This window comes from Lichenostomus cassidix, chromosome 7 (assembly GCF_008360975.1).
Source record: "Lichenostomus cassidix isolate B80296 chromosome 7, HeHo_3.0, whole genome shotgun sequence".
Lineage (NCBI taxonomy): Eukaryota > Metazoa > Chordata > Aves > Passeriformes > Meliphagidae > Lichenostomus > Lichenostomus cassidix.
Window position 1 is genome coordinate 37,639,316 of NC_139488.1, and position 13,648 is coordinate 37,652,963.

The 13,648-nt window shown below is 37.8% G+C and overlaps 1 protein-coding gene across 16 annotated transcripts in view; it reads right to left on the bottom strand.

Annotated features, from left to right (window-relative positions):
- Nucleotides 1–2,411: 2,411 nt before the first annotated feature.
- Nucleotides 2,412–13,648, bottom strand: part of BAZ2B (bromodomain adjacent to zinc finger domain 2B) — a 118,913-nt gene continuing 107,676 nt past the window's right edge. For 13 of the 16 annotated variants that reach the window (XM_085067263.1, XM_085067256.1, XM_085067261.1 and 10 more), the window contains 10 exons: nt 11,891–12,555; nt 11,124–11,400; nt 10,808–10,963; nt 10,172–10,332; nt 8,953–9,263; nt 8,431–8,566; nt 6,814–6,960; nt 5,837–6,096; nt 5,042–5,185; nt 2,412–3,860 (listed from right to left, as the gene is read on the bottom strand). In XM_085067263.1, the coding sequence (XP_084923389.1) occupies nt 3,707–3,860; nt 5,042–5,185; nt 5,837–6,096; nt 6,814–6,960; nt 8,431–8,566; nt 8,953–9,263; nt 10,172–10,332; nt 10,808–10,963; nt 11,124–11,400; nt 11,891–12,555 (2,411 nt within the window). In that variant the 3' untranslated portion in view covers nt 2,412–3,706. The remainder of the gene's footprint in view (nt 3,861–5,041; nt 5,186–5,836; nt 6,097–6,813; nt 6,961–8,430; nt 8,567–8,952; nt 9,264–10,171; nt 10,333–10,807; nt 10,964–11,123; nt 11,401–11,890; nt 12,556–13,648) is intronic. The other 3 variants (XM_085067262.1, XM_085067254.1, XM_085067260.1) reach the window with 3 other exon arrangements.

Here is a 13,648-nt window from a genome sequence, read left to right on the forward strand (position 1 = left end):
CCGTACCTCCCCGGCCGCAGTCATGGCGCCTCCCGCCTCAGCCGCCTCCGCACGGCCCAGGTTGCTGCGCACGCGCGCTGCGACCCCTCCCGGCCTGGTGCGGCCTGGGCCGCGTCACTCCGCGCCGGCCGCAGGGGAGGCGGCGCTGCCTTACCCGCTCTCGTAGCCGCCGCTGGTCCCAGCCCTGAGGCAGCGCGGGCGCGGATCGTGCGACTTTCGGCCCTCCGCGCCCACAGCTGCGGGCGGCCCGTCCCGCGGCTCAGCGCCGGCCCGGAGCCGCACAACAGCCGCCAGCGCTACGGCTGCATTGAGGGGAACCCCGCGCGGGTGCGGGCGGTGCCGGCGCCTGGGAGATGTCGGGCTCCGGCCGTGTCCGAGCGGACGGCAGAGCTGCACTCTGCTGACATCGGTACGGTGACCGCCTCACCCCGCCGCCCCTGCCCGCCACAGGCGCGACCCTCGAGCAGAGCGAAGGGGAATTCCAAAAAATAGTGCTTCCCCGTCCCAGCATCCGTCAGGAAGTTTACACCATCGCCCTTCTCCCGCTCCTCATACACGCACAGCGACTCATGTGAAAATGGTTTAGCACCTACATTTTTTGAGGAAGACAAAGTCACTTTCTTGTAGTCACTGTGCCCAGGAAGCATTCCCTAAATGACTGGCCTTTCATATTTAGGCTGGACCATCTCACGCTCTGTTTTATAGCACATTATTTGATTGCACGCTCTGTGATCCACCGGCTAAAGCCTGCCCTTTCATTGTTCTGAATCGTAGGCGACAGCCAGTATTAGAGACAGCTTCAGATCTCCTTTTAAATACACATATTTTGTCCCAGACAACTTTGACCTCTGATTTGCAGCTGCTTTTGTGTCATCCCATTTTTTTCAAAGAGATGACAAGACATGAAAGAGAACCCACACAACCAAAACACTCTTCACTGTACACCATTACAGTACTTATAAAATAGTAAGTTTAAAAGCTTTGGAATAAATTTGCTAAACTATGACCAGCACACTTATTTCAGAAAGGATGAGAGCATACCGGAAAACTTTTCCTCTTAAGAAAATAAACAAACATCAACAGGAGAGAAAATTAGCAAAGAAGAAACATTTTTCTAGCGGTTAAATCCCTGCGCTTTTCTATGGAGATATGATGGCATATGCATGACTCAAGTTTGCCATTCGAATGTAATATTTCCTGTAAATTTAATTTTACTGCAATAGTAATAAAGACACTGGCTGTTAGCAAGCAAAGCAATACACTGGCCATGTCAAGTTAGAAAGAGGTGATTCGTGTGGCACTATCATCACTATAGTAACTGTTGCCACCTTCAACTTCCCAGCTGTTCAACTGAATTGGGATGCCAGCTGAGTAAGTGCAACTTGTATTATATATTGTATGTAGTGTAGCTTGTAAACCTTTGTGACATTTCAGAAAACTAACAGCTCTAGTACTGCAGACAAAGCATTAACCAGTACATAATCTGAATTAAAAAAAAACTTTCATTGAAGAACTACATTTCTCAATTATCTAAGCATATTTATAATACCTTCTTATAAGCTTATCATCATACATTCAAAAAAGTGATTAATCTTCACATCTCTAGTACATGTCAGCAAACCTTTTAAATGAAGTCTTTAGAAAGGTCATGAAAAGGAAAGGCATAGAGCAGTCAGTGCGGGAGCTAATGTGAGCATGCAAGACTGACACCCAAATGTGATTTTTTTATTCCAGGTAATAACAGATTATTCTAAGAGGACTTTGGAATAAAGAAAAATATTACTAAACAAGATATTCTGGAGAGAGTAATGGAAACATTCATTAAAAAATAGGCACTGAGACTCAAACATGGCAGGCCCAGTTTAAAAGCAAAAACCAACACCCCTCCCAACATTACTTTGTGAGAGAGCTAGCGGTATTGTGGTTCCACAATATCTGTTTGCAATTCCTGTATTTTCTCCAGTCAGAACAAGGATTATGACTAAGGTGCTTCTACAGGCCAAAAAAGGGACAAAACCTCAAGGGGATAGCGGTTTTCAGAAACATGATCCATGGCGTGCATTTTCATGTCTAAGGACAATGATCAGCCTGGCAGCACCAGCTCCAAGGCACCCTCAGTTATTTACAGGCAGGGAACTGCTCTCTGCTTCGCAATTGCATCCTTTTGAACTACCATTAAAAGCCCAGAAGAATTAGATGTATCTTAAGGAAAACTGAATGTTAAATGCAAGACTCCCAAGACATTATCTCAAAAAAACAAAACCAAAAAAAACCAAAAACCAACCAAACAGAAAAAACCAGCCAAACAAAAAACCCCCCACAAAAAAAAAACCAAAACAAACCAACAACCAAACCCAAACAAAAAAACCTGTATACACAGGACCTGAAGTATTAAAATTGCCAAGAAAATCTGGTTTGCAAAACAGTCTTTTATTGTATCCGTGCCACACACACTAGTGAAAAATAACACTCCTAAAAAAGGAAAAGAAAAAGAATGCTACCTTTCCACAACATTTCTTTTAAATAAAACTTCAAGTACTCTTACATTAGTACAAAAAAAATTCTGATCTATATCTGCCCCAACAAGCCACCACAACACACAGTAGATAAAACACAGTGGTTACAAATGTCTTCTGTTATTCTGTGGCAAGGCAAATGGAGGGAAATGTTTCTATGAAAAAATACTGTGTGCGTAGGAAATTGTCACAATTTTCTTCCACATGGATACAAATGATTATACTTGAATTTGAGGCCGTGGTGGCTTGAAATTATATAACAAAATAGAAAAATGGAAAACTACTATCCCCTACACCCTGTTTTAAAGGCAGGCACTACCAAGATTAAGGAGACTCCACAGTGTTGGTAGAGGATAATTACTGTACAAGCCATAGAGCTATAATTACCTTAAGACTAAAATAAAATGCTACCGTCCTCCTAAGGCATAAACAATAATGTCTGCAAACAATATGTACACATCATACATATTTAAAACAAGACTTAATATAAACAATAATGAACAGTATATACATGTCTCAATTTTTCTTCACTGTCTTGGAATACAATTTAACTACACAAGTGATGCAGCAACATATATATAAACGTACTTGTAACTCTACAGTAAAGTTTAATTTTTAGTGCCTTCACAGCACGTCAGTGTAAACAGTTTTACTTGGCTTTGTTTTATATTTTAAAACATTCCTTGTTGTATTTTCAACATTTAAAGCAATTTTCTAGTTCTTCCTTTTCACAGAAAACGAAGATTCTGAATGCTGTATAATCATAAATAATTCATAAAATTAAATACATTCACTAAAAAATAAACTACAAAGTAAAAAAAATGAAAAATAGATATTTATTGAAAGGGAAAAGAGAACCATTTCCCTGTAGAGCTCTGGTGGTTGATATTCAGTGCGTTTTGATAAATTGCTATTGCACTATAACACCCCTTTCTTTGAAATTCTTTGGGTGTGCTTCCCTGTTCTACCTAAATTAGTTTGTTAAAACACACAAACCAATAACCAAGGGGCCATGGTTGCTGTAGGAGTGAAGCCTTTAAAACTAGTATCACAACTTCGTGATACTTTAAAGGAAAAATTAGTTACGTATGTGTCTTGCAGTTCCATGTAAATATAGTTCACATTGCTGGTCTTATCAGTCCTCATTTAATGGAAAAAAAAAAAGAAAAAGAAAGAGAATTCTAGAAGCTTCAGCTCACTTTGAAAATCTCTGTCCATTTTTTTTCAAAATACTTCCTCATGTTGTGGCCAGCCCTGCCTATGTCAGAATCATCTTCATTGAAAGTTTCACAGTTGTCAAAAACAAGCCTGACATCCAGTGAAAATGCTTCAAGATTAGGGTACCTGAAAGAGGAAAAAAGTGAATGATTTTTGGAACGTGGAGAATCAAAGAAGAAAAATAGTTCGACTACATGAGAAAATATTTAAATAAGAATTTAAATTAGAATTTCTAACAAGGAAATGAACATCAGTGAAAGGAAACACTCTCTCATCAGTGTATTTATTATTTTCCTCGAAAATTTGGTAAGGTAGAATTTCTGAACTGGAAAACAAACTTTTTAAAAACTAATTCCTCCTTCTCTTCACCAGTTTTCTAGTTAAAATACTAAGGCTATATTCCTTTTACGCATCTATTCTTGGGCTCAGGGTCCTTTCAAAGTGCTCAACAGAGCCAAATTTATGTAAAAGATAAACAAATGGGTACAAAATAAAGGCTGCCCACCTAATCCTGTAACACTGTTTTTGCTAACTCTTTATTACCCAGAACATACCCATGAATGGCCCCAAGAGTGTTCCAACATTCACAAGAATTATTAAAAATAAGAATGAAAGTTACAAGTCTACTGATATGAGCATGTGGGAAGCATTTAATTCTCATATTCATGTGAGAAAAAGCCTGAAGAAGTTAAAAAGCTCCTTGTGTTATCCTACAAAACCTGCTCCATGTGAAGCTGACAGACACTGCAGAGGGTCAATCTTTACAGATTCATAAGTGCAAAGGGATATTAGCAAGGAGGGAAGGTGAGCAGAGGTATATAGTGTGGTCTTCTCTTCTAAAAAGCTGTGCAGTCTAATTGTAGGACTATAAAATTATTAACCACCCTTACTGGAGTGTTGCCCACAACAGAGCTGCCAATTCACTCCACAGGCCCATCATTTACAGGGACTCCATTAGCTTAAAGCCCACACAGTTGTTTCTCTCTGACACACAATAACACTAAGATGCCTCCATGAAAAAACATGAGGAAAAAAGCTTTCCCGTTGATTGTTTTGGTGCATTTGACTTGGCAGTTTTATTGTTTTTCAGCCAGTTCCACAGGTTCTCCCATCCAACATGCTATTTCACTTGGATATGGCAAAGATAAAAGCATACAATTAAAAATTTTTATTTTGACTGTAAAAATAATCACAAAAGTGTCCAAGCAGATAGATCAATATAGTTTAGCTAATTTTAAAAATTTACTGTATTTTACTGTTTAAATATTTTTAACACCTAAAGTAAAATTCACAATAAGTTTACTTACTGCCCACTACTTAGCTTGTCTCTAATGGTAGAAAAGTCCATAGGTTTTTTAATAACTTTCTTATAACCAGGAACAAGTTTCAAGTTTACAGGAAGTAAGAAAGGCCAGGCATCTTCATGAGTTTCCAATTCTGAGAGAATCATGCTGAATAAAATAAGTTTTCAAATTAGTACTTTTTAACTGTTCATACATTCACAGAGTGTTTTCACTGTTACATAAACTGCTCACGAACTGCCAAACTATTCACTTTACAAAAGGAAAGCACTTTATTCTGTGCTCTGTGCAAGACATATAGAGACAGACAACTGAGTAACTAAAATCACATTAGGTTCTCTCCAGGCAACTTATGTAAGACTAAATTCTAATGATCACCATTCCAAAAGAAAACATGGTCCTGCAACTTTGATCCTCAATGTAAATCAGGTGCTAATACTGACTTTCCAAACTGTGACAAGGCTAAACTACATCTCTTTTGAGAGCAGCAATGCTACCAGAGCAGATGATTCCTGTGGACCCCTCCATAATGCAACACCCTTTGGACATAGTGGATAATTAGCCTGGATACCCTTGAGAAAGGTGTCAGTGTCACTGCTCATGGAGCTCATTCTTCCCAGTCTTGAAAGAAGAATTCTCCCAGCATGCACACATTTGTGTGTACACACACACACACACACACGATGTGCATATATACATACATAGGACAAAGAATAGCATTCCTGCTCCCCAGAACAGAAAGAATCAAGTACTACTTGCTTCAACAAGACTTATCCCTAAATTTAGCATCTGACACTTTACCTGCATATAGCCAAGTCCTTGGAGTCATCTCTCTTAGGTTTCTTAACAGCAGTGCAATTTTCTTGTTTTAACTGGCTTACAGAAACATTTTCATCCATTTTTCTTTTTTTAGGGTCTGTTTTTCCTCTTTTTAAGGCAGTGCTTGTAGATGCAGCGTCTTCATCCTCTGTTTCTCCTGCTACTTTCCTGCTTCTCTTTTGTTCATTACCTTTTTTCCCTTTAATTTGAAGTTTTTTTATCTTTAGAGCTTGACCGCTTGCCTACAATAGAGAGAACTGAAATAAGTAATAACCTAGAAATTGCAGAAACCTCTGTTATCACTGACAGACAGCAATGAAGATCAGAAACAGAAGCACCAAAACAAATGAAATATTTAATATTAGAGATTATTCACTTTTTGCTGTTCTCTGATGGCAAATAAGGCTGGAGAAATTCCTGGTACCAGTGACTTAGGTTCCCAACTTGTGACAATACAAAAGCACTTGATGTTCAGATTGGTAAAACAGTACCTCCTAACAAACCAGGCTGGCATAATTTTGGACAAACATTTGTCTCTTCCTAAATGACTGACACGAACACACTAAAATAAAAATATTTACTAATTATTTTCTCTGCTTTTTCTTTTAAAACAGAATCTGAGACATTGGTCAGTCAACATGTAATGATGAAATTTAAAAGACAAACACTGAATAAATTCTAAAAGAAAAATTAAAAATTACGGTATTGAATTAGCATGAAAATTCTGTACCTACTTAAATTAAAAAGCCCCCAGTTTAGAATAAATAAAACTGTAGACTTTACTGCCACTAAAATATAAGTTAAATAAAACTATTCATCTCATCATTTAATGGGAGCTCCCCCTAAACCACACAGACCATTATTTTCATTGAAAAAAAAGCACTGGTAGACCTGTAACTCTACCACATATAACAAACAGGTCACTTGCTCCAGTCCCTTCATCTTGACAGGAGTGTTACCTTTGCTATGCAGGCAGGACAGAACCAGTCCCCATCAGGGATGGTGCTGATCTTGGGTCTGTGGCAGTAGGTGTGACAGCCTTTATCACAACCATCACAAAGGAGCAGCAGTTCCTCATTATCTCCCTTTCGACAAATTTGGCAGTACTGTAATTAACGAAAAATGGTTTAAATCCAATTTTTAAAATTTGAAGCACATAAATGGTTGCTGAATTACCCTTCTCCTTCAAACACACAAATTCAGTCTGAAAATTACTTTCATTTTACTCCAATCACAATCTGCTAATGACCATATCCATAGAAGAATATATGGAGCATGTAACAAACTAATTTAAAGGCTATATTTGGAGAACATGTTGGAAAAGCAATTAATTTATTGTAGGACAGGTGTCCCTACAGCACAGAAAATGATGAGCACTTTTTATAATTCATTAATGTCTCTGAGAAGTAAATGTATACCTATCAAAACCTCTTGGCCCAAACATACTATCTCAGAAATCTCTTCATTTATGACCACACTGCATATATATGTTGCTACTTAATAAAGAAAATTTGTATTTTTTTTATATAATATAAAAGAGTATTTCCAGATAATAATTGGTAAGGATCTTATCCAAGGGGCACCATAAACAAATTCAGTGAAACAAATGATCCCTGCACTTCCTAAAATTCACATTAACTTAAAAATATCTGAATAATAAATTACTACATCTTGAAACATTCCAATGCCTTTTTCACATGCTCCTACCAAATTCATATGCTTTTTGTGATAAAGATGCTTTAAACAAACAGCTATATAAACTCAAAAGTATAGCCTGACATTACAGCTTTTATTTAAAGCATCCTTTTATTGTCCAGATGTATTAGAATTAGAATCTGTATAGGACAGACAGAAATTAAAAAATTAGGAAAAGGATGACAAATTGAAGAATCATTTTTGCCACCCACTACACAACACTGGTCATACTTCATCACATCATAATCACTACTGCTGTAGTAATAGGTTTTGTTTGGAGAAATTTGAGGTTCAGAGGTCCGTGCAAATTTTGATACATCCCCTTTGCATGCTTTTTCTTGTATATGCAGTGAACACAGATTGACTTGCTAAGTGTACAAGGAAACAGCTATTTCAACCTGTCTGCTCACACACTTGCCTAATTTGTATGTTCAGTTGGGAGAATTCTGCATGCAAAGAAGCCACAAATTTGGAGCATCTCAACTTTCTGAAAAATGAATTCTTTAATTAACAATATGTAATGTTGAACCTCCATAAATCTTATGTCAAGGGTGAGGTTAGAAGCACTTCATCAGACAGAGTATCTTTCATCAGATGGGCAAGAAATTACTCTCTTTTACCTCAATGTCATCACCAAAGAGTAATTACTATGTTAAATAACATAGCCATTTACAAGGACTTTTTATCTGAGGAAGTTCATGATGCTGAATTTGGCAAGCAAAGGACAATCTTTTCCATTAGGCTTATTCAACTGTGCACAATGTACAGTTTAACTGTGTGAGGTTTTACGTGAAGCAATAAGAAATGCATTATTCACCATGGCAACTTAAAATATCAAAAGTGCAAAAATAGGATATAGCAAAAACAGTTTAGATACTTACAACTTTCATAATGGATTTTTCCCATGCTATTGATTTCTGTAACTGCTGAATACACAGAGCTACCTGGGCAGCACTGCGTGCTTCTGACAACGCCCTTCTCCACACTCTTAGCCCTGGAGCAATATCCTCTTCAGTTCTGCATTAAAATACAGGGAAATTAAGCAGGTCACACCTGTGATTGCTCATGTTTAAATGTGGAACAATCATTATCACACTGAAAGCCAAGCAATGACAAAACGTACACAGCCAGTAAGTATAAGGTTTAAGCAACTAAATTTCATGTAGTGCACAGACTGTGGCTACGTGCCTCAAAGCTTAGTCACAACCAGTTAAATGTAAGATAACTTTGCAAGATTATTAACAAACATAACAAAAAAAATCTTTACAAAGCACCATGCAGAATAACATGATCCATATGGATCACAGACATACAAGAAAGTACATAGATAACAGGCAATAAGAAAATAGGCTCCAATTAGCAAAGAAGCACAATAATTTTTCAAGTTAATCTCAATAACCTACCCGTCACCATCACCACTAATAGATGGTGCAGGAGCAGGGACAGTAACTGTGCCCACATTATCCAGTTTGATCTGAATGGTGGTACTTAAGGGGCTCTTCAGATACCTTCGCTCTATGTTCCGCTCCAAGTCAGCAAGCCTGGTTACAGCTATATCTAGAGGGTTGTCACTCCTTCGCTCTAGAGAGCTGGCATTGCCTTCTCCGCCTCCAGCACAATCTCCATCGTGCTTCTTGTGCAATCTAGTAATTGACTTATGTTCACGATATACCAAGTCGTCTCTCTCTGATGCAGGTTCAGGACACAGCCAACCCTATGTCAATAGAAAGGTTTGTGCATTTATTGGTTGCTGTTAACTCAGTGTGTAAACAGAGGAACTGTTTTATGGAATCAAACTATGTAATTGAAGTGCTGTTTCCAGTAGATCGTGGGTTACTTGTAATCCATCTGTAGAAACATTTTCAAAAATATCCAGAGAACTAAAATAATTAATCAAGAAATACAAGCATTACCAGACTTTCTGAAGGGACCTCTCTGCAACAGTCTGCATTTTTATCCCCTTGTGAAGTATCCTGTTCTACTGGTTGAAACATCAGAACAGGTTTACCTATTCAGCAGGCTCAGGAGACAGTATCAACTGGTCACAGGAAAGTAACATCCATTTCATGCCAAAATCCAGATCCCAAACACTTCACCTATACTATAATCAAACATATGCAATTTTATAACCTTACACCTACCTTGGAAAAATTCCAAAATCCAGAGAATTCTTAACTCTATCACACTCATACCCATGAGGGTGAGAACATCACATGTTCTCCATGGCTCTACAATACTCAAGCAAATTATGCTGATGCACTTGTAGGCATTTCTGAAAGCATTTACAGCAACAATCACACAAACCAGGCAGAACTCCCAAGAGTTAAGAAGTCTGTATGAAATACAATCCTTGCATTCAGAGAAGGTTAACAAAATGTGCATGAAACTGCATTGTAGGATAACACTCTCCAGGAACTGCCATTCTGAGCATCTTCAGCTGAAGACTGAACTGCAATAAAATGTTTCAAACACAAATCTCCATGATACTGTGCAGTGTATTTGTTTTATTTGTAGGCAATTAGGATGGAATAAGAAGGTACTTACCAACAAACAAGGACTGCCATCTGATTTAAATTCTTACCACCTATTTTAAAGAGACATTTTATTGAAAGTTGGTTTTACCTTAACTTGTAAACTAGCTGATGCAACTCTCCTCTCTAGATCTTCCACTTGCTGAAGAATAGCAAGATCCATCTCCATAGCTTGTTCTTCTACTGACCAGTTTTCCACCACATTCCGAGTTACCTGGTTATCTTCATTTTCACTGATATCAATAATTGCAACTGTATTTGAGAATCACATTTTTATTATTTTAATTAGCATTACAATTGCACTGGCAAATTCAAGCTGATTTACCCATCACTCCAGTCAAATGCTGAAGAACTGTAGTACTATTCTTAAAATACACAATATGGACAACAAATTCTGCATGCTTTCAAACTTGCAATTTAAAGGCAAGAACGTGAAGGAGAGGCTGAGTGCTACAGAGATGGAAAGAGCTTCAGAAGGTTACTTATACAACTAAGGAGAGCTTAAGAAGGTTACTTATACAACTAGAACAATTTATATCAAATAACTTTGCTCCAAGCCAGTAACTTTCCAGAACAAGGCTGGTGAAATGGCAACGATAGATAAGGAGACCTTCACCTTTTTTCTCCAGCCATTACTGTTCCTCCCCCACCAATCACATCTCAGAGAGTTCTATGCCAGTTTTCTGGTGCCCCAACACCATGTGTAACATAAACATCAACTACATACCATCCTTGTTTTTGATGCAGGCCAGAGTGATATAATCCATGTGTTTCTGTAATTGCTTTTGTAAGGCCTTTTCTCTTATTCCCCTGAGATGCAGCACTTTAAGCAAAGATTTTAGGTCCTCTGGCTCAGTAATCCTCCACCACCCATACTGCATTTCTAAATCAAGACAAGCATATAAACACTTGGCAGACTTTTTTTTTTTTAATGTGATCACATACAATCATTAGAAAATTAACAGGCAAATTACGGAAAAAAAAAATTGTAGCATCATAGTAGCACTGCAGAAATTACCATCTTATTGTTGTATTACACTCACCTTCTGGTATAGGCTTTGGGTTAGGATAATCTACGGGCTTGGCTGCTTCAGCTGCTGTAGAAGGGGCAGAAGCTATTTTTTCAGTCTGCAGTGCTGGTGATTCACTTTTACTTGCAGGAACACTAGATGCCAAGAGTGAGTTACCATTCACTTCTGATAATCCCAATCCTGATCCAAGAGCAGGTAAAGGAGATGAAAATGGAACATTTGAAGTAAGAACTCCTGTAGGCCATCCACAAAACTGAAGTCCCATTATAGGTAGTCCAGTCTTCATCTGCTAAAAAGCACAACTAGCATTAGACTATCACCAAGAAACCTGAATTATGACTGGGATGCTATTTGTCAAACAATAATCAAAACACAAAGGAGGCCTTTACTCAGTACTTCAATTATTGTCAGGAAAACTAATGAAACACTGACACGTAATGCTTCTTATGAGGGCCTGGTTAATGCCAAAAACCAATACCTTTTAAAGGTAGGGTGTCGTGTGTTACACTTCCAAAAACTAGCTTTTATTTACTTGCTTTTCATTTAATACCAGTGGCCAACACCCTAAAAGCCAAATTAAATTACCAACATACATGTACAAAATATCATACACTGGTGTACTACAAAACTTCTGTAGTTAGCTATTAACATTTAGAAACAGATAAAAAAAAGGAAATGAAGATATAATGATCGCAGGTCTGTGAAATAATTTGTCTAAACAGATATCCTGCCCAAATAAGCACTGCAAATTCAAACTATTCAAAAATTAGTTTATTTACCTGTAGTGGTGACAATGCAAAAGGACTTAATCCCATGGGACTCTGTGCAGAGGTGGAGCCCAGAAGAGGAGATGGAACAGGTGAAGGTGACTTTGATGGTGGATGTGACTGAGGAGTGAGTGGAGCTGCAGTAGCTGGTGTGTCCACATGGGTCACCGAGGTGTCATCACAGGGCACCCGCGGTAACAGGCTGAACCACTGCCTGCTCTTCTCAGTAAGAGTCTTTAATAACTGATCATTTGGAATTAGCGGAGAACTGTAAAACTTTCCTGTCCCACTTGCATTAGGACTGAAAAGATTATTAGAATCAGACTTCTCGATGGAGCCTTGTGATGCAGGGGGCTGCAAACTGCAGAGAGAGTTTTTTGAGTTACTTGGGTAAGATAATGTGCAGCCATTTGCTGCACTGCCATTAGGTTTTGGGGACACAGTGTCAGACTCAGGTGGCATTTTTGCTACCTCTAACAGTTTACTTAATTTTGAAAATGACCCAGGCTTTTGTAAAAACAGGTTAGTGCTGTCCTTTTCTTTCAGATTTTCCTTTTGCTCACAGTGAGTTGTAGCTAAACAATGTAATTTTTCTTCTGTTTCAAATTCTTCTTCCTTAATATGCATACTTTCCTCGTTTTTTAACTTCTCTTTTTCTTTTGCAATTTCTTCTAAACCTAAAAATGCACAAGAAGCATAGATTAACAGATCAACTATTTTACTAAGTTTTTATAATTGTAGTTTAAAGTAAAAATTACTTCATTTTTGTTTCAACACGTTAGATTCCAATGTCTTTGCTACTGTTGCTGTTGTTTATGAAATTCCTTCTCACTTTAGAGAGCACTGCAGAAGAAAACAAGTTTCTAGGCATACAGATTTAAACACTACTAAACGCCTCGACTTAAAATCAACATGGCTAACATGCTACACAATTCACACATCTGAAGCAGTTTGCCAGTGCCAAGCTTCTCAAAAGGACAAATTTGTGCCAGCTTTCTTTTTGCAGGACTCCCCAGGCCTCATCAAAAAGCTCTTCTGGTGATACCAAGGAAGTACAATGTTTACAGCTTTAAGTTTATTTTTGCAGTTGATCTTTTCATTAAACAGGCAGCTATGGAGAACCAAAATTCCTGTTGCAAAATCAAATATTCCCCAAATACTGAAATAACATTAAACATCTTACCTCTTTCAATACAAATAATTAGTAACTTTGACTGTGAAACAACGTCAGCATTCTGAGAAGTTTAATACTCTTCCAAGAGCCACCCAACATGATGATTGAAACTCTCTATACAACTAAGCAGACAGCGTAACATCTAAGCAATTTAAAGTACAGCAAGCAGAAGCTGATTAAAAAACCAAATTTCTTTAAACATAAGAGGTGCAAAAGATCTGAAGATCTACCTTGTATGAAAAGAAAAAGCATTTTTTTTGTCTTCTTTGCACTACTAGTCTTAAACATTTCTCTTCTACCCTTAAACTGACTGCCAACTCAGACAAAAAGTCTTTAAAAGTATAAACACTTTTAAATAGAGAGCTGTTAGCATAAGGGGAAGGAGGCAGAAAATCCAACTCCTTATTTTATGTTCATCAGATATTGTAGTCACAAACAAACACATGGTTTACGGTTCATGGCCATCTACAAATATTTACTTGCTCCTGAAAAACTGTAATTTCTACAAAGAAACTTCAAAATGTGTTCACAGTTATGGTCTGTATCAAGAAGAAAACAATTTAATTATCCGCATAAGCACTAAAATGCCTACACAA